Raw genomic sequence first — 20,033 nt, forward strand, 5'->3', positions numbered from 1 at the left:
TGCGTGACTTTCACACTTTCACTGAAGAAAATTGTTTTTGCTTATATAAGTGTTTTCATTTCCTGGTGTCCTTCGTACATGTTTTTAGAAATACCATTTATATCTTATTTACACATTTTTGGTATCTCTACGGCGACACTGTTTTAATGATGAAATGTCTGATCTCTTAAATTAAAAAATTCGATCAAAGTTGATATTTTCGTGATATAAGGAAAATCAAAAATAGCAACCAGGGCCTAGAGTTGAACGGCATTCACCAGGTTATGGCATATGCTGATGATGTAAATTTAATAGGGGATGATAGGAGAACAGTAGAAAGAAATGCAGAGATCTTATTAAACGCTTGCAGGGACATGGGTTTAGAAGTAAATGCAGAGAAAACTAAATACATGGAAGTGCGTCGGGACCGTAATACGGCAAATTGTGGAGGCGTTAAAATATTAAATAATACATTTGATAAAGTGGATACTTTCAAATATTTAGGATCAATATTAACAGACGAAAATCATATTCACGAAGAAATTAAATGTCGACTAAAAGCAGGGAATTCGTGTTACTATTCGGTTCAAAATCTCTTGTCGTCGCGAATTCTGTCGAGGAATTTGAAGCTTAAAATATATAAAACGATAATCATGCCTGTTGTTCTGTATGGTTGCGAAACATGGTCGCTTACTCTGAGGGAAGAACATAGACTGAAAGTATTTGAGAACAAGATCCTGAGACGAATATTCGGACCCAAGAGGAACGAGAATGGGGAATGGCGGAAACTTCATAACGAGGAACTACATAGTTTATACGGTTTACCCAACATTGTTAGGGTCGTCAAGTCTAGAAGGCTTAGGTGGGCAGGTCATGTAGCTAGAATGGAAGAAAGTAGAAACTCTTTCAAAGTCTTGACTGGTAGACCCATAGGAAAACGACCATTAGGAAGACCTAGGCGCAGATGGGAGGATAATATTAAGATGGATCTCGCAGAGATAGAAATACAAAGTAGAAACTGGATCCAATTAGCTAAGGATAGAAGTCAGTGGAGAGCTTTTGTGAACGCGGGACTGAACCTCCGGGTTCCATAGGCCATAGAGTTAGTTAGTTAGTTAACCTCTATATCTAGAGGCCTTCTCCTCGATTCGCAACCTGAGGACGCGCCATGCCGTGGTGACAGGAACCCACGTTACACGGGAAACAAGACAATTATTAAAATAAAATTGTAGTTTCTCTTCAGAAGACAAGCTGCCTTACAGAAGACAAGCTTGAGAGTTACGTGAAACTTGAAATAAAGCAACCTCTTTAGGGTGGTGCAGATAAACTGAAAGTCTCCTAGACAACTAGACTGCCATTCTTCAGCATTACTTTGTTGTTATTGTAGTGTGTACTTGTAGAACTTTATGCTCTCTCTTACATACTTACTTTTCTTCGATAAAATAAATAAATTATGGTATTAGAAGGACATCTGATACTTGCTGGTCTGCTGCGCTGCCCCACTGGCCACAGGACCCAATCTGTACAACTAGATGTCAATCTTGAAACAACGGATCGCTGTACCCAATCAGGGCGGTACAATTAGATGTCAATCTTGAAACAATCTTGAAACAACGGATCGCTTTCACTTGGACCATGGATTCTCTGCTCAAATTTAATTCTAGACTAGAGTGTTTTCCATTGGCACTCGGCAGAAATCTAGGGCTTTTTCTGACCTTGACCAACTGGTTCTCCCTTTCCAACCAAATCTTGCGAGACAGCGGGCTTGACAATGGATTCTTTACCATAAATATTAGGTGGTTCTCGATAAGAGTGATAGCTTGGTTGAGAAGAGTTTTCGGAATAGGTGAACAACCAGAGAGAAACAGCGCGTCACCAGCAAAGAACCCCTTCATCTCCGTAACCTGTGTATTTAAGCGACAATTCCGTGGCCGTCATGATAGGATGACTTCCTTTCTGGTGATAATCTATAAGGCCATGCTGACAGTGGTGAAAAATTGGAATGAGATTGAAACGGTGATAATGTATAGGGAAATGGGTTATGTTTTGACGGCACATGGATAAGATATTATACGAAATTTATTCAGACTATTAATTTTCATTTCAGTCCCATAACCTTAAGAAAGGCAGAATTCCAGGCTGAGTAGATAGATTAGAAACTCAAGAAATCTTGTAACTTTCTTCATCGCTGCCTGGAGCGATGACCTGTCAGGCCAGTAGTTCGGTATTAGAGGGTGGGAAAACAATACCTCTACACTTGGGAAGCATTATTGATAGTGAAGTGTAATTGTAATTCTGAGAGTACTTAACTATCAAAGACAACCTAATGGAACGCTTATATTTGATAACCCATCTAAAACGATTGGCATAAAAAGTTATTAAGAGTGCACAGAATATTATGATGAAAATTGATTTAACTTGTAATAAACGTGGAAGAATGAGCAAGCTTAACCTTCTTTGGAATATAAGAAATGTAAATGAAACGTGAGAGTTAAAAAGGAACTAGAGGCAGTAGGTAAGCGGCTGCTCGAGACAAATAATTTGATTTTGTCAACCGCGACTAATGGCAGGTTAAAAATATGTTCAAAGTAAAACAATATAGCAAATATGAAAACTTACAATCTATGTAAAAAAATCGAGAAGAGACATATACCTAGGTATTTTATTACTAATTCAGTATACATTCAAAGGAAATAAAAAAGAACTTACCTTTCTTAGGATTAAATCAGCGATTGCATTTGCTATATTTAATGAAATAAATAAGATCAGGTTTACAAAACCGGACTTTTTAAATCGTATATTAATAAGTAACATTTTTAACAGTTAAGATAAATACAAAAGATTAAAATACACTTTCTTGAAATAAATAGTGCTTGTCTGTTTCCCCATCACAGACAAACCAATGAACACTTTTTAAAATATAATTTTCTTTATGAAAATAGTCTAAGGACGAGACAAGTTCCTTTAAATTATTACTAAAAAAGATTGAAAAGTGCTGCTGTAAATTATTGGCTTTTTAATGTTTTATAACATGTGTATGTTTTGGTTCTTTTCTTAATATAGTTTACCTTATAAAGCTATATATTAGGCACATAAGTAGTATATTAGAAGTTAACCCTTAAGCAAGCTCGTTTGGGTATAGCGCAGAGTTACCAACTACAGAGAACGAAATTATCAATTTTCGTCTTTAAAATTATCATATATCACTAAAAAAAGTTATCGTATATTCGATATTCACGTGATAATTGTAGAAACAAATACACTGCTAATACTACTAATAATAGCAATAATACTGTATAATACTACTAATAATAATACTGTATAATACGACTAATAATAGCAATAATATATAATAAATTTATCTAATAATCTTTAGTTTCGAACTCCAAATCTACGTCCCTGTATTCACAATTTCATCTATCCTTATTAACACAACCCTGAACAACAACAATATTTACATCCCTTCGTAAAATTAATTGAATTTAAACAATGGATTCAAGGTTGTCATTTGCTAATTCTCAAATCGTTATTGATTTGTTTTAGCTCAAATTACCGATAAAAACCTCAGTGTGTGTGTGTGTGTTTTATAATTATCTAATGCACATCTATAATTCATTTGCAAACGATCTCGACTTCGGTGAGAGCGGTCCCGGGTTCGATTCCCGGTGGGGGCACTCGCTCGAAAAAGTGCAAAACGCTTTTTCAGGCCACCCATCCTGAATGAGGTTTTCCTGGGTTTTTCTCATTCATACCAGACAAATGCCGGGGTGGTACCTAACTTATAGATCCCAGGCCGCTTCCTTTCTTCCCTAATCCTTTCTTCCTTCCCCGGATAATGTGCTCGCCGAGGGACGTCATTCCTCAAAACGTTAAGGGCTAATTGGCCTTAGATGCCGAAAGCCCAGAAATCCAAATCCTAACCTAATTTATTTGCACATTCAAAAATTGCAACAAATGTACGTTCTAAAATTATGGAATATTTACCTATTATCGCAAGGATATGATCGTATATATTATTAAGGATTTATTATAGTAGCCATACATCACGACAAATTATCGTATGGTTGGCAATCCTAGTATATGGTGCTCCACACTTAGCCTTTATAATGTGGCAACACTGCTTGTTTAGTGTTTATTAACTGCCGCTCTAGACATTTGTCCATTGTTCTCTGATAAGTAAGCTGATGCAGTCGAATGTGTTTCATATGCGTTGGATGGAAAAAATTCTTTGTTTATTTCAAGTGGATGTACGTGGGGGAACACTACCAAATTTCACAAAATTAAATCCCCACGTTAAGCGGGTTTGCATATCCAGGCTCCTAACTATGAAAACATTTACGCTCAGTCCAACCTCAATCATTTCAGGAATTCAACCTGTTTTACGTATGTTATTAGGACATAATATCGATTGCGATTTATTCTAAAAACACTTTTATACATTACAAGAGCTATAACGTCCAAATATTTACTGAGAACTCATAGTCGTATCGGAATAAACAAAAGCGAGTATGGAACAGTAAACTGCTATAACAAAAGGCAAAAGAAGATGTGCAAAGGCATACAAAATGGTTTGAGTGGTTTAGGTCGATAGACTATCAATCACATGTTTGTGAGTTAAAGCCCGGTAGCAAGTTGTTTATTTTTTTAAGTGTCTTCCTATTTTCATCCGGAGGCTGAAAATATTTCTTTGAGTAACTCATTGAAAACTTCTTTTGTTTCAAATTCGATTAGAACGGAACATTATATGAATTGCGAATCTTAAATCCATAGCTTTAATAGCAAATAGAATCCATAGCAAAAAAATGAAGTACACTCACTACTCTATTATCCTCTGATTTGTAACGAAAAACTATCTATAAACAGTGGTGACTTTAGAAAATTATCCTCGGGGGAATTTCAATATGCGGGTGGAGGGCAAACATTGGTAGTCCACATTGAGCACGATCGAATATATGGTCCTGAAGGCGGAAATTTCTTAGCTCGAGAGGGGTCTCAAATTCTCCCTCAGATCACGTCCTGAAAGCATCATTGCTTAAAAGCTTTTCGTAACAAATATAATATTACACTTGTTTCTCGTTCTACATTTAGAATGGGTAAAATCATAACTTATAGAGGATTATAATAAAAACATAAAAATTACAATACCAATCATGTATAAATTATCCTGTAAGTTAACAACTTTGGGTCAGATTAAAACTCAAATATTTGTTTTCGGATTGCACTTAGAAGTAAGTCCTCTCTATATAATCCTGATTGGAAAGCCATGTTTAATCAATATTTATACGAATATTTTTTTTTACTATTTTTACTATTCAATATTATATACACTTCATTTCCAAAATCAAAATCTCGAAAATGTATATTGCACGAGTGCAGACTCGCAAATAAATGATTATTTATCATATATATTGGTCTCTATTTGAAATTCTATTTAATCAAATCCTTCAAGAACACAGACAGAAACATCGAGATCAGGTGTAAAAGGAGAGAGAAAAAGGCGTTGTACCCGGCGGGGACTCGAAGTAAGTTCGAATGGTACTTTACAAGCTGAACGCCTTAGACCACTCGGCTATGGTAACAACTAGTGATTGTAGCAAAAGCTTCGAGTAGTAGTTCTTATTACAGAATAACATTTTCTATTGCCTAAAATTTAAACCTAATTTACTTTGATATAATATATCTATTAATTTGTTACATGAACACGTTTTCGTTAGTTTGATGAATGATGTATGTTGTTGATATAGATTCTATTACACGTTCTTTCGTAAATATTATAGAAAGTATCGGTTATTTATCTTTCATGGAAATTGACTGGCGCATGCGCAGTACACAGACAGTTCAATTGGAAGGCGAGGAAGGAAACGCTAACACACTGTTAGAATGTTTCATCGCTGTGAAGTATAAAGAACAGCTAAAATGTATTTTACGCTTGTCATTGCGTAAAGAATCACCAGGTTAATGTTTGTCCAAGTTCTCACTAATAAACTGGACTCATGAAAAATAATTAATATTGTCATTACTGCACAATATGAAGAATAAAGAACGTAAATTACACCACATTGTTCTCGAATTCGAACTTAGCTAAGGAAGGGACAATAAACAAAATGTGATTTATTCATTCGAATTGAGATAATTCAATTAAACTAAAAATTACACAATCAAAAGGAAAAATATCGTTAAAAAGACAATAATACTTTTATCCGAGATGTGAAATAAAGTTATTAACTGAAATGAAAGTAATATTGTGCATGATATAGAGTAAGAAAAAAAAGTAAATGTATTCTTAGAAACGTTCAAAGTAAATTCACAAATACTTTTTGAAGATATACTACTCTTCCTTTACGTTTTAACGAACTAATAAGTAAACAAACAAAAGAAAAGAATGAAGAACGAAAATATTGCTCTTGAAAAAATATAATAAATAAATGAAACTTAAATAAATGTTTACACAAAAAATAACACACTAGTACTTCGTGTAGTCATCTCCAGAGTCAGTAACTTCTTGAAGTCTGGAGGGGATACTAGATACAAGTCTCGAGCAATACGACGGTGTGTCACGAAAATGTTGCCACAGTTCCATAACATGATTATGAAGAAACGTTTGGTCTCTGTCTTCACGTCTCTCTTCCCATTCTTGCACCATGTAGGCCCACAGATGTTCAATTGGATTCAAATCTGGGAATAGAGGGGGCCACTCAATACAAATTAACTCTGTATGTTCACTTAGCCACTCTCGTGTTTGCCGGGAAGTGTGAACAGCACTGTTATCATGCATAAATATATATTCTTCCTGTTCGGGGAAGTTTCTTGCTAAGGACGGTAACAACGTATTTTCGAGCATATTAATGTAAACACAGCTGTTCATTCTCTCAGGCACCGCAACCAAATCTCCAGGACCAGCAGCCGTCATGTATCCCCAAAAGTGTGCTGATATTCGTCCTGAACAAGAAGTTCTGATAATATTTTGTTCAGCATACCTGGTTCCGCGCGGTCTATACAATATAATTCTGCCTTGTTGGTTAGACTTGAAAACCTTCTCGTCGGTCCAGATGACTAAGTCCCAATATGACTGAGGTTGGGTTATGTTATTCTGTGCCCATTCCATTCGTCTGGCCTTGTGAGTTTCAGTCAGGAGAGTCCTCCTAGCGGGTCTTGAACAGTGTAGACCAGCCCCCAATAATCTTTTTATTATTGTTTCGTGAGAACAATTATATTCTCTGGCTTTGTTCAAGAGGATTGACGTGTGGCGTAGAAGTCTGTTGATTACTTCTGTAACTAAAGCTTGATCTTGAGCTGTAGTTGTCACTTTTGGCTTTCCACTTCTTGACCGAGACCTGAACCATTCACCACCTTCTTCATGTCACTGAACCCATTTCTTGACCGTTTTCTTGTCACATCCCAGATCTCTAGCAATCTGAGGCACAGTTTGTACCATTTTTCCTCGGCCTATGATTTCTCCTCTCAGAGCAACAGACAGTTCTCCACAACCTTTAGAACGAGGCATTTTGAGAACCTGTTACAAATTTGCGTTCTGGTGTGTATGACAAATGTCGGTAAAGTGCATCTTTCTGTTTCTACTGCGCATGCACCAGTCAATTTTCATGAAACATCATAAATAATCCTGACAATTGCTGTAATATTTATGAACGAATACGTAATAGAACCTATATTAACAACATCATTCGTCAAAGTAAAGAATACCGTAAACATAAAACAATTTTAAGGCATTCGGCTAGAGATTCTGAGGCACCATTCAAGAGTAGTTCAAATCCCACCACAGTACAATTTGGTTTTACCTCTTCTTCACGTTTCTGTTTGTGATCCTGCCGGATTTTATTAAATATAATTCCGTAATACGCTAAAATATACGTAATATTTGAAGTTCTTAACCTCCCATGTTTACATTTTTCAAGCTCAATTGAGAAGAAAGAGGGAAAATAAAAGTTCAAAGATTTACAATAATTACTTAGCATTTACTGTCATTGTAATTGTCGATATTTTATTTATGAAAATGTATAATGAACTAAAATATATATTTAGTAGGTCACATGTCTCCATTTTTCGATTCTAACTTGAAAGTTACAGTTTAGGCGGTGACATATCGAAGACCCAGGGGGTTCAGGGGGTTGTAACCCCTCCCATTGAAACTTTTATATTCTATTGAAATAAAAAGTGTTTCAGATAAATCTTGGAAAAGCAACAATCACTGTGTGTGGAGAACGGTTTATTTATACTACGATTTATCACTTCCAAATGTGTAGAAGATGTGACTGGATATTGTGTATAATCATTCAAGAAATATAAGACAACGAAGGGACTTCGTAAACCCTTCACGCCACCCCAGGAGAACGAAGTGCGTCCCGCCGTCCTTCGGTTGGGAACTACTGCTTGCGAGGGAAACATTCTAACAGTGTGTTAGCGTTTCCTTCCTCGCCTTACAATTGAACTGTCTGTGTACTGCGCATGCGCCAGTCAATTTCCATAAAAGATCATAAATAACCCTGATACTTGATATAATATTTACGAAAGAATGTAATAGAATCTATATCAACAACATACATCATTCATCAAAGTAACGAAAATGTTCATGAAACAAATTAATAGATATATTATATCAAAGTAAATTAGGTTTAAATTTTAGGCAATAGAAAATGTTATTCTGTAATAGGAACTACTACTCGAAGCCTTTGCTACAATCCCTAGTTGTTACCATAGTCGAGTGGTCTAAGGCGTTCGGCTTATAAAGTACCATTCGAACTTACTTCGAGTCCCCGCCGGGCACAAAGCTTTTTTCTCTCTTTTTTTCACCTATTCTCGATATTTCTGTCTGTGTTCCTCTCGGATTCGATTAAATAGAATTTCGAATAGAGACCAATATATATGATAAATAATCATTTGTTTGCGAGTCTGCATTCGTACAATATACATTTTCGAGATTTTGATTTTGGAAATGAAGTGTATATAATATTGAATAGTGAAAATAGTAAAAAAAAATATTCGTATAAATATTGATTAAACATGGCTTTCCAATCAGGATTATATAGAGAGGACTTACTTCTAAGTGCAATCCGAAAACAAATATTTGAGTTTTAATCTGACCCAAAGTTGGTAACTTACAGGATAATTTATACATGATTGGTATTGTAATTTTTATGTTTTTATTATAATCCTCTATAAGTTATGATTTTACCAATTCTAAATGTAGAACGAGAAACAAGTGTAATATTATATTTGTTACAAAAAGCTTTTAAGCAATGATGCTTTCAGGACGTGATCTGAGGGAGAATTTGAGACCCCTCTCGAGCTAAGAAATTTCCGCCTTCAGGACAATATATTCGATCGTGCTCAATGTGGACTACCAATATTTGCCCTCCACCCGCATATTGAAATTCCCCCGAGGATAATTTTCTAAAGTCACCACTGTTTATAAATAGTTTTTCGTTACAAATCAGAGGATAATAGAGTAGTGAGTATACTTCATTTTTTTAAGCTATGGATTTAAGATTCGCAATTCATATAATGTTCCGTTCTAATCGAATTTGAAACAAAAGAAGTTTTCAATGAGTTACTCAAAGAAATATTTTCAGCCTCCGGATGAAAATAGGAAGACACTTAAAAAAATAAACAACTTGCTACCGGGTTTGAACTCACAAACATGTGATTGATAGTCTATCGACCCAAACCACTCAACCATTTTGTATGCCTTTGCACATCTTCTTTTGCCTTTTGTTATAGCAGTTTACTGTTCCATACTCGCTTTTGTTTATTCCGATACGACTATGTGTTCTCAGTAAATATTTGGACGTTACAGCTCTTGCAATGTATAAAAGTGTTTTTAGAATAAATCACAATCGATATTATGTCCTAATAGCATACGTAAAACAGGTTGAATTCGTGAAATGATTGAGGTTGGACTGAGCGTAAATGTTTTCATAGTTAGGAGCCTGGATATGGAAACCCGCTCAACGTGGGGATTTAATATTGTGAAATTTGGTACCTGGCGAGTCTTCTAACGTAATTTATTTATTACATCAAAAGTACAAATTTTGATGTCCTGGTTGCTTGGACACTGGATCTTTCTAACTACGTTGTGATATTTACTTACCAAAATACGCAACTTCTAAGAATATGTTAGTTACTGAACTGCGTATTACAAAGATGATTTGTTAGTAAGAAATCCGATAAGGAAAAATGAGATAATAGAAGAACGTGATCATGCTATTGATTCTGATCACTTCTGATTGGGTTTAAGTTTCAGTTAATCATCATCCATCAATGCACTGATTACAAATATGCCTTGCAATTCATTTAGCAATCCGCATGACCTTAAACTCCTTTTTAAATACATCATAGAAATACTTCGCACTCATCCGGTTCATGCAATGACCGGACGTAATAAAATAACTACATTTGACGTCACGTGTAGAAGAACACACATGGAAGGTCATGCGGACTGGCTAAAGGAAGTGCAAAGCAGATTTGTAATGAGTGGATTGCTAGTGCAAGGTTAATTTGTAACTAGTAATTGTAATTTCTAAGTGTAATATTCCAAAGACTATCGGAAATCTAGTTATTTTCAATTGCAGCACTGCTAAAATCAGTGAAAATCCTAAATATAGTAAGAAAAACAATAAATTATAAGTGTTTAGGGGAAAAAAAAAGAAACTATCGTTCATACTTACAATACTTAGTGGCAACACTGAAAAAAGGAAGATATTCCCACGCATACTGCTCGAGTCACCTTGATACGCTCGCTTACCAAACAGTGATCTTTATGCTCTGCGGAAATTGTGTCATTCTCGCTTCTCTCCTAATAATGGTCTAATGGAAACACTTCGACCATTTCAACATGGCTAGAGCCTTGTGAAGCTCACCAAGTTGATTGAAACTTGGTACGTAGGTTCCCCTCATGTTGCTTCAGGGCCTTTTACACGTTTTACCCAGAACTCATCGTTTTTAAGGAGTTTAAGTAACCGAGTGAACAGGCTAAAAATAATTTTGTCAACTTTCTTGGAAACTAGTAGACCAAAATACGTTGAAAGAACAAAGTATAGTTTAATCGAGCACTACTACGTTACAAGTAACCAAAAGAATTTCTTCATAAAGGGTAGTTTTAACAGAGATTTGGTTATTAGCAACCGAGTTTTCATCTAACCTTCACTCAGCGAGTGAACAATTTTCTGTGTGGTTGGATTTGATTTTGGCATTCCTTTTCAGCAGCAAGGCTATATAGGAATTGAACTACAGGCTAACATAGAATCCGATGCACAAGGGTTCCCACCATGAATCGAGTTCGGGTCTCCCGCATCAAAGACGCGTACGCTAACCATATACCCAAGAGGGTATCTTATTTTGACGTACTTTTTATTAGAATAAAATACTGCCACTAGTTATTAATTCGGTTATCTAATATAAACAAAATAAAGAGTTTGTGTGTTTGTCTGTCTGTGTGCGGCCTGGAGACCAGACGAGTGGACTGGACCGAAAGTTACCAAATTTTGGTCAGAGGTACCTTGGCCCAGGCCCAGATCAAGACGAAGCCCGTTTTTCAAATTTCGAACCAGGGTGGTCTCAGGGGGGCGTTTACCGGAACCGGCATGGAAACCAGACAAATTGACCGAGAGTTACCATATTTTAGTCACGAACACCTTGGTCCAGGCTCCAGACCAGAGTTAAACGTTTCTGTCAAAATTCGAACCAGGGGGTCTCAGGGAGACGTTTACCGGGACATGTAAAAGCAGTAGAAAATTACCGATATTAATGTCAAATCCATAGTTTTCGCGGTCGCTGAAATAAGTGGTGACACTTCCATTAGCGATGACTTGCAAATTTAATTACAATTGCATTCGGGCCGTGAGTCAGCGGGGTAAGGTGGATACCGAGACATTGGAAAAAATAGCCCAAAATCACCGATATTAGTATCAAATCCATAGTTTTCGCGATCGCTGAGATCAATGGTGATACTCCCACAGGCGTTGACTTCTAAATACAGCCCCAGTGCGAAACATGGTTATATTCAACTAGTAAGTAATAAATACAAGTAATCTTAGATCTGTCACTAAAATAGTTGTTACACGAAAATATTATTATTGGGTTTATCAATACAATTAGATATTAAAATTTTAGTAGTGTGATGGCTAATATGTTTCCCTTCGGTTTGCGACCACTCGTGTTTGCGACTAATGTCACTATCGTTCGTGTAGCGACCAACTTTGATTGACAGTTTCATAAGGATAATAAACCAGTAGAAAAACTTCCAATTTGGGATCAACTAGTTCTTTGAACAAAACATCTGGAAAGGATAAACCACTGAACCAGTTTTAAAATGTCTATTTCCTTATATAGCTAGTATTATAGGTAGTTATAACTAATACCGAGTTGCAGAATAAAATGAGCAAAAATTTATCTTGCCTCTACATGAGGCGCACATAAGCATTGCAATAATAATAATAATAATAATAATAATAATAATAATAATAATAATAATAATAATAATAATAATAAGAAGAAGAAGAAGAAGAAGAAGAAGAAGAAGGCCTTGAAAGATCAACTCGCCTGGTCGCCAGTGGCGAGTACCTTTTTACATTGGAAATGAAATGAAATATTTGAGTTTTACGTCCCACGGATATGCCGGTAAGGCTAAAGGAGACGGTGAGGATGAGAAATGAATGAAATGGTGGAATGAAGAACGTGAGAGGAAACGGGAGAACCACGAGCACGGCATTTATCCACCACAAAGTCCACACGGCGCGAGCTGGGATCGAACCAGGGACCCGAAACACCAGAGGTGAACGCTCTACCACTAAGTCACTTTGCTCCCTTTTTACATTGTGCGATAAAGTCTGTGTAAACACTGTGAGTGCAAAATGGTCTGGCTAAAAGATTTTTTTTTTTTTTGCTAGCTAGTACTTGCAAATAAGATTTTTGAATCCCTGATAGGGTTGCCAACTGACCGGATATATTGCTGTTATTTTGATTAAAGCCGGTGACCGATCAGATTTCTTACAAACCCCTTTATGACCGGTTTTTCAAATATGTATCTAGTTCGAAGTATAGATTTAAGAAGTAACTTTCATTCTGTAAATCCAAAACTGTCACCTTTCACTATCTATGAAATATTAACATATTTTATTCATCTGTATACACAGTTTTAAAGAGATGATAGAAACTGTATCAGGGAAAATTTGAAATTGTCATGTAAGGAATTTTATACATTTACTGAGAGTGAAAAGTGACTTCTTAAAGGAATTTCTTGTCATTGAAGTATACGTTTAAAGAATAAATTTAATTCTCCAAGTCCAAAATTGTCACGTAAAGATTATTATACTTTAGTTCAACTATTTCGATGATTTTAAAGAAGTGGCAGTTACTGATAAAAAATGAAATGGCATCTTTGAGTTTTACGTCCCACGCTTATGCCGGTTAGGCTAAAGGAGACGGTGATGATGAGTAATGAATGAAATTGTGGAATGAAGAAAGTGGGAGGAAACGGGAGAACCCACGCACACGGTGTTTGTCCACCACAAAGTTCATTTGGCGGGGGCTGGGATCGAACACGGAACCCCAAGCACCAGAGGTGAACGCTCTAACACTGAGCCACAGCGGTCCACCAGTTACTGATAAATACAATAAAATAATCAATGCCGACTTCAGTTTCTCATTTATAGCTCAATGTATCTATTAAGCTTATTAGTGAATGTACTATGGATATGCAGAATACAGGTGCTAATGCACTTTTGTTCACGATAGTACATTTCCTTCCCATGGGCGGGTCCGAACCACGGGCGTCATTTCAGACTTCACTTGAAGGGCAGCAAGTGCACCACCGACATAAGACTTTCACGTTTTGTACTAGTATATTAGTAGACAATCGAATAAAATATACGTATTAGTCAAACTCTTCGGAGGGGGAGCAATTGTCCCCTCCTGCCTCCTCTGGTTCGAACAGAGATACTTCACACTTAGACCTATATCATAAGGAATTTGGGGGGGGCGTTTTTTTATTTTCCAGAGTTGGCAACCCTAATAATAATAATAATAATAATAATAATAATAATAATAATAATAATAATAATAATAATAATAATAATAATAATAATAATAATAATAATAATTTTGAAAATTAGTGTTTCCTTCTATCCAGATGATCAGTCGAAAAATAATCCCTCATACTAGTTTTACTAATAACGTGCTTACGTACTACATCCAAATTTATCTTAACAATTCCCGCTTATTTTAAGAATGTTAGGCTGTAAATCTCAATCACTTTGACTAGTACAGCTTGCACTTTTAACATTACACGTGGAAATTCATAATTATGTTCTGTTTGCAAGGTGCGAAATCATAATAATCGCAGTCTATGTGAGTGTGTTCCCACATTCAAAGTTAACATACATCCATACTATTAAACTACATAAGATTAGGGATACCTCTAATCACTACGGGAATTTTTTGGGGTGCGTGAAAAATAACTGTTTTAATACTCTATAAAAATGATAACATTACTTATTTCATGTTGTAGAAATCTCATCTACTTGTGAATCAAAGCTGTCGCCAAAGTACGAAAATTGAAATGGTCGCAAACTGGACTGACTGCAAACTGGACTGACTGCAAACAGGACTATACCGTCTAGATTAATATACGTATATGTACATGTTAATAATAATTAGGGTCCGGAAATTGAGGAAAAATCCACTTTTTTCCGAGTGCCTGAAGACGAGGCTTAACATAATATATATTCATTTAGGGTCACTGCAAGCCAGAAAATGGTGGATTTTATTTCTCCTTTTTTGCCTTTTTCGGCGTTTTTTCGTTTATTGGTCTTTTCTCAAGCTTTTAATAGGTCTTAACGTATTTTTTTCGCCGTTCATCTTTCGACAATAAATTTACTGGTCATAAATTCGAATCACCACCACCTCTTAAACATATTTTCTTTAGTATAGAAAATTCAAAAGATAAGACATTCTTCAACAACTGGACTGATAAGACCAGATCTGCAACAATCACAAGTCAGATAAGGAGGCGTAACAATGTCCTCCAGCAAGGGGCACTGAGGGTGGGGAAGTTTTCTTATTTTAGTTTGTACTTCAGTTTGTGGAAGAAGGACAGACCGTTAACCTACCGAAAGCTTGTATTTCTTGAGCATTTTATTAATTAAATATGTAATTCTAATTAAATTGGGTCTTATTTTTGCGTCCTTTTTTTCAGTTTTTATGTCCTTTTTATCTATTTTATGTCTGTTTTTAAGTCCTTTTCGACAAGTTTTAGGTCTTCAAATTCTGATCCCTAATAATAATATTAGAATATTACTGCAACAGAAAAAAATCCTTATATTATATAAAGATTGAAAAATTTCCATGTACTTGGTAAATTCTCATATTTTTGTATGTTAGGCCTATACTATGACAATATTAGTAGTTTACAATTAGTACAGGGATGCAAATAAGCAACAAACTTTTGCTAGCCGGAGGAAAAAAAAAAAGCTACTACTCCATATCCTACAATAGAAATCATTTACTTACCTTCGGTATGATATTAAATACTCGCCCGAACCGATAAACCACTCGCCCCGCGCGAGTGATTATTTGCATCCCTGTATTCATGTGATTGCTAAACAAAATTAATAATGTATGTTAAATTATGAATGAAAAAAGTAAACATCTGGGGGTATGATATGCATTACGAGCTTGCTTAAGTGTTAATCTAAGAAGAGAATTATTAACTTTGCCCATTTATACTAAGACAATTACAGGCACTTCCGAAATAAGGGTGGTCTCTAATACAGATATCCTCTTTATACAGGTACAGTCACCGACAAGAGTTCTTTCCGTTTGATAAAATTAGTTTCGTAAGAAAATTCAGAATGGAAGGACAATTTGAGTACAGTTTTCAGTAAATTAAAAAGAACGTAATTTTCTGTACGTTCTAAACCATACCACCGTTATTCCCAAAATAAATTTTACTAAACGGAAAGAATTTTTGTCGGTGACTGTACACGTCAGTGTATGTGTGAAATTGCAACTCTGGTTAATTATTTAATTACCTGTTAGGTCACCCACATCACTTGGTATAGGATCTCCAATTCTGAAAGACTATAAAATAATAATAATAATAATAATAATAATAATAATAATAATAATAATAATAATAATAATAATAATAATAATAATAATAATAATAATAATAACTTATTTTAAGCGCTATGGACAGCTCATAGGCAAAAATAAAGCACTAAGTTAAAACCATTATATAATAGCAGACCATAAAATTTGTAATATGGCATGAATATTAGAGCAGGTTAAGGGCCTTGTCAAAAACTTAATATTTTCAAATTATAAGGTTCGAACTGATTTACAAAACAAGATTAAATTTTAAAAAGAGTCAATTTCATAATATACCAGAAACAGAACTATGCAAATTAAAGTAGCATTTAACTAACATTTATGAGAATGAGTCAATCTTGCTTAAAATTGCATATTCGATATGCAAAAAAAAATCTTGGCCACTTATTGTCATATTTCAACATAAAAGATTGGTTCTTTGAACAAAAGATTATAACTCAAAGATACACTGAAAAACATAATAACAATAAAATCAAAATTGGCACCTACATCCCTTGTCATAAAGTTGATTTTTTTTTTTTTTTTTTGAAAGAATTGCTCTGTTATTTCTCTTAACGTATTTTTATTTTAAATTGCTGTAAGACATGGTCACTTTTCTCAGTATATCAAGTTTAGAATTTACTGTTACCAATGTCGATCGATTCCTAACACTATAAATCGGCACGCTTATTGTAGTATTTTTAGACCAATATTTGCTACTATATCTCTTATCCACCCATTTGAATAAACAATTTATCAGTAAATTTCCTGCTTTCCGATAGGGATTGAAGTTTCCAAAATGTTAACCAATAATAATAATAATAATAATAATAATAATAATAATAATAATAATAATAATAATAATAATAATAATAATAATAATAATAATAATAATAATAGAATAAATTGTATGTTTATGAAAACAGTTTGCAAAAATAATCCTAATACACCAAATATGAATTTAATCCTTTAATTGGCAAGCATTGATAGCGTTACATTTAAAATATTTATTTTGCTTTCATGGTTGAACCATGTCTTCCTGATCATAATTCCGTAATTTTTAAAGTATTTTTGTACGTTATTTCAAAGCAACATTACCATAAAATAGGCCTTACGTGTAGCTACTGAACAGCATTGCTCTATTATGGTCAAATACCTTAAGAATACTCTCAGTAATTAGCAACAATTTCGTTGAAATATTTTCCTACAAAGGAAGAAACCACAAATAAAAAAATGAAAAAACAACTTTCACCGAACGTAAGTGATCAAGATTCTACAATACTAAATTTGACTGTCCCCAGTTGATGAAGATTAGAAATATCTAAACAAGCGACCTGCAAATCATGTATATGAATATTGTATGAAAGCAATAATGCCAATTAAATGATCACTGAAGTTATAATTCGTGCGGATAACGCAATAGAATGCGATGTTGCTTGTAAGCAACAGTGCCAAATAAAGGGTTAAGAACATCCCTACATATTGTTCGATTCCAATGAATCTGTGGCCAAGGGCGCCGACCCTGGGGGCGGGCTGTGGGGACCGGGCCCCACAAAGCTCGTGTGGGCCCCCTGTATTTTTATGAATATGTATTTTTATATGTACCTTTTATTGTTATATGTATTTAGGATTTAGGATTTAGATTTCTGAGCTTTCGGCATCTAAGGCTATTTAGCCCCTCACGTTTGAGGGATGACGTCCCTCGGCGAGCACACTATCCGAGGAAAGGGAAGGAATTGTTATACTTATATTTTATGAATGCCGCCCCCCCTCTCCCAAAGTTACAGACAAATCGGCGCCTTTGTCTGTCGCCACAGAATATGTCTACAAGGAAACATACTGATCTTAGTTGGAATAAAATAAATGGAAGTTATATGAGTAATTACATAGCAGTATTTTGGGAATATCAAGGAATTGTTATCTCTGGCTAATCTTGATTAGCTAATCGTTTGTTTGAGTGTTCTTCATTGGCCAAGCGATTAGAGACATGATTTTCATTGCTCACGAAATGATTGTCTTACCTCGCTAATGAGGACTTTGACGAGATGGCAACATTGTTCCTGCAAAGTTTGGCAACGATGTAGTAAGTCTTGGTATCCTGACATAACTAAGGGTATACAGGTTTCATTTTGGTTTATTCTTAAATATATTAACGTTATAGATATTTATTGCATTGATATTTAGAAGTTCACTTACAAAGTGGCAAATCCCCTATCTCAGGAGGGATAATGGGAAAATTGGGGTTGAAATTCTGCCCAAAGCATGAAATTGCAATTGGTCATAGCTTTCTTGTGAGTCCGCAATGGCCTAGTAATTGTCATTTTAGCATAGTGGTTAAAGCACCGGCAAATTCGTATTCGAATCAAAAACCGTACTACTTTCTCCTATTTCTGTCAGATTGAAGGATATTGTTGTTCTATGAAATCTCCGATACTGATGCGTAGCATAGTTTGGAACAGTGGTAAAACAAATAATTGTTACGTTAAAACAAAGAGGTAACCTTAGGTAATCGGTATATGGAAACTTCTTGTTACCATTCCTGTTACGAATGGCAGAATACTTACGATGAAGCATTCTTCTAGAGTACGATTCCTTGAGTTGCCTTATTCAGAACTTTGTATCATATAAATGATATGACAATGGATAACAAATAAAACTTCACTAAACACACAGTATTTGAGTCCAATGTACTATCCAACCGCTTTCATCGACCTCAGAAACGATATAAATGGTTAAAATATATCATATTTTTTAGTTCATTTTTTACTAATTTTTCGGCTCTTTTGTTTGTTCATGTTTACGTGCATTTTATGAACAGCGAAAATATTCCTATGTCCTGAAACTCCGGGTTTGGAAGCACGAGAGATACTTTAAACAAATATCAATACCGATTTCATAGGCGGCGAAGTTGACAAAATAGATTTTTAACCGCTTTTTCCCAGTTTCCGACCACTGTGCGCCGTGTGGACTTTGTGGTGGACAAACACAGTGCTCGTGGGCTCTCTCGGGGTTCTCCCGTTTCCTCCCACTTTCTTCACTCCACCATTTCATTCATTTCTTATCATCGCCGTCTCGTTTAGCCTAACCGGCATGACCATGTGACGTAAAACTTAAAGATTTCTTTTTTTTCATTCTTTTAAACCATGTAGAAAAAGAAGCAAATTGGAATTGCTGCTAAGTATGAAAGAGTGCAATTCCTACGTGAGAACGAAGAAATTAGTTGAAAATGTAGAACATAAAAACTTCCGTGTTCGTTGCAAATGACCTGACAGTGGTGAAAGCATATTATGATGAATGATATTTTAAAATTATTTGTATTTATATAATACTAATTATCTAAGAATTGTAATTTAAATCTTGCTATTGATATGTAAGGAAGTTTATGTTGCACTGTTTAGAATAAATAACTGAACATGCAAAAAGCATTTCGATTTTATACAAAACAATTATTTCACATCTGCAAGATAATAAGGTACTACTACAAAATACTTACAGCAACTACTGATATCGCGAAGACAATTAGGAAAATGCCAGTTGAAAGCCTCATTTTGCTCTTGCTTTGGTGATACTTAATCTAATACTGTGCTTGAAAATCCATCGTTTCTGAACTTTAAATAGTTTTCGCACAGCAAAAAAGATTGTCATTAAATGCTACAGAAAAAAAGAGATGTGGGTGAATTACTCAATTGCATCGGGAGTAATTTTTTGTACGAGGTAACAACAAATTGAACACGGACTATTTTTTTTATGACTTTTTACTATAGCTACTATTGCCATTAAGTATTTCATTTTTATGTTTCAGGAATAAAAAGTCATTGACGGGTTAATAAGGTAATATACTAAAAAGATAAAAGAAGCTCGTGTAGAATAGAATATTTCATATTAAAAAAAAAACTTACATCTCAATAGAACTTCATCTCCCATTCTTTTTTACCGTCATCTAATTTAACATT

At 34.9% G+C, this 20,033-nt stretch overlaps 1 protein-coding gene across 1 annotated transcript in view; it reads right to left on the reverse strand.

Moving 5' to 3' along the window:
- Window positions 1-19,644, reverse strand: part of LOC145691597 (uncharacterized) — a 64,163-nt gene extending 44,519 nt beyond the window's left edge. The window contains exons 1-3 of the mRNA XM_081767000.1: window positions 19,574-19,644; window positions 16,023-16,071; window positions 2,689-2,720 (exon numbers count right to left, since the gene is read on the reverse strand). Coding sequence (XP_081623126.1) covers window positions 2,689-2,720; window positions 16,023-16,071; window positions 19,574-19,627 — 135 coding nt within the window. The 5' untranslated portion in view covers window positions 19,628-19,644. The remainder of the gene's footprint in view (window positions 1-2,688; window positions 2,721-16,022; window positions 16,072-19,573) is intronic.
- Window positions 19,645-20,033: the final 389 nt, after the last annotated feature.

The sequence above is a fragment of the Thermobia domestica genome, chromosome 8 (genome assembly GCF_964235325.1).
Source record: "Thermobia domestica chromosome 8, izTheDome1.hap1.1, whole genome shotgun sequence".
In the NCBI taxonomy this organism is placed as follows: Eukaryota; Metazoa; Arthropoda; class Insecta; order Zygentoma; family Lepismatidae; genus Thermobia; species Thermobia domestica.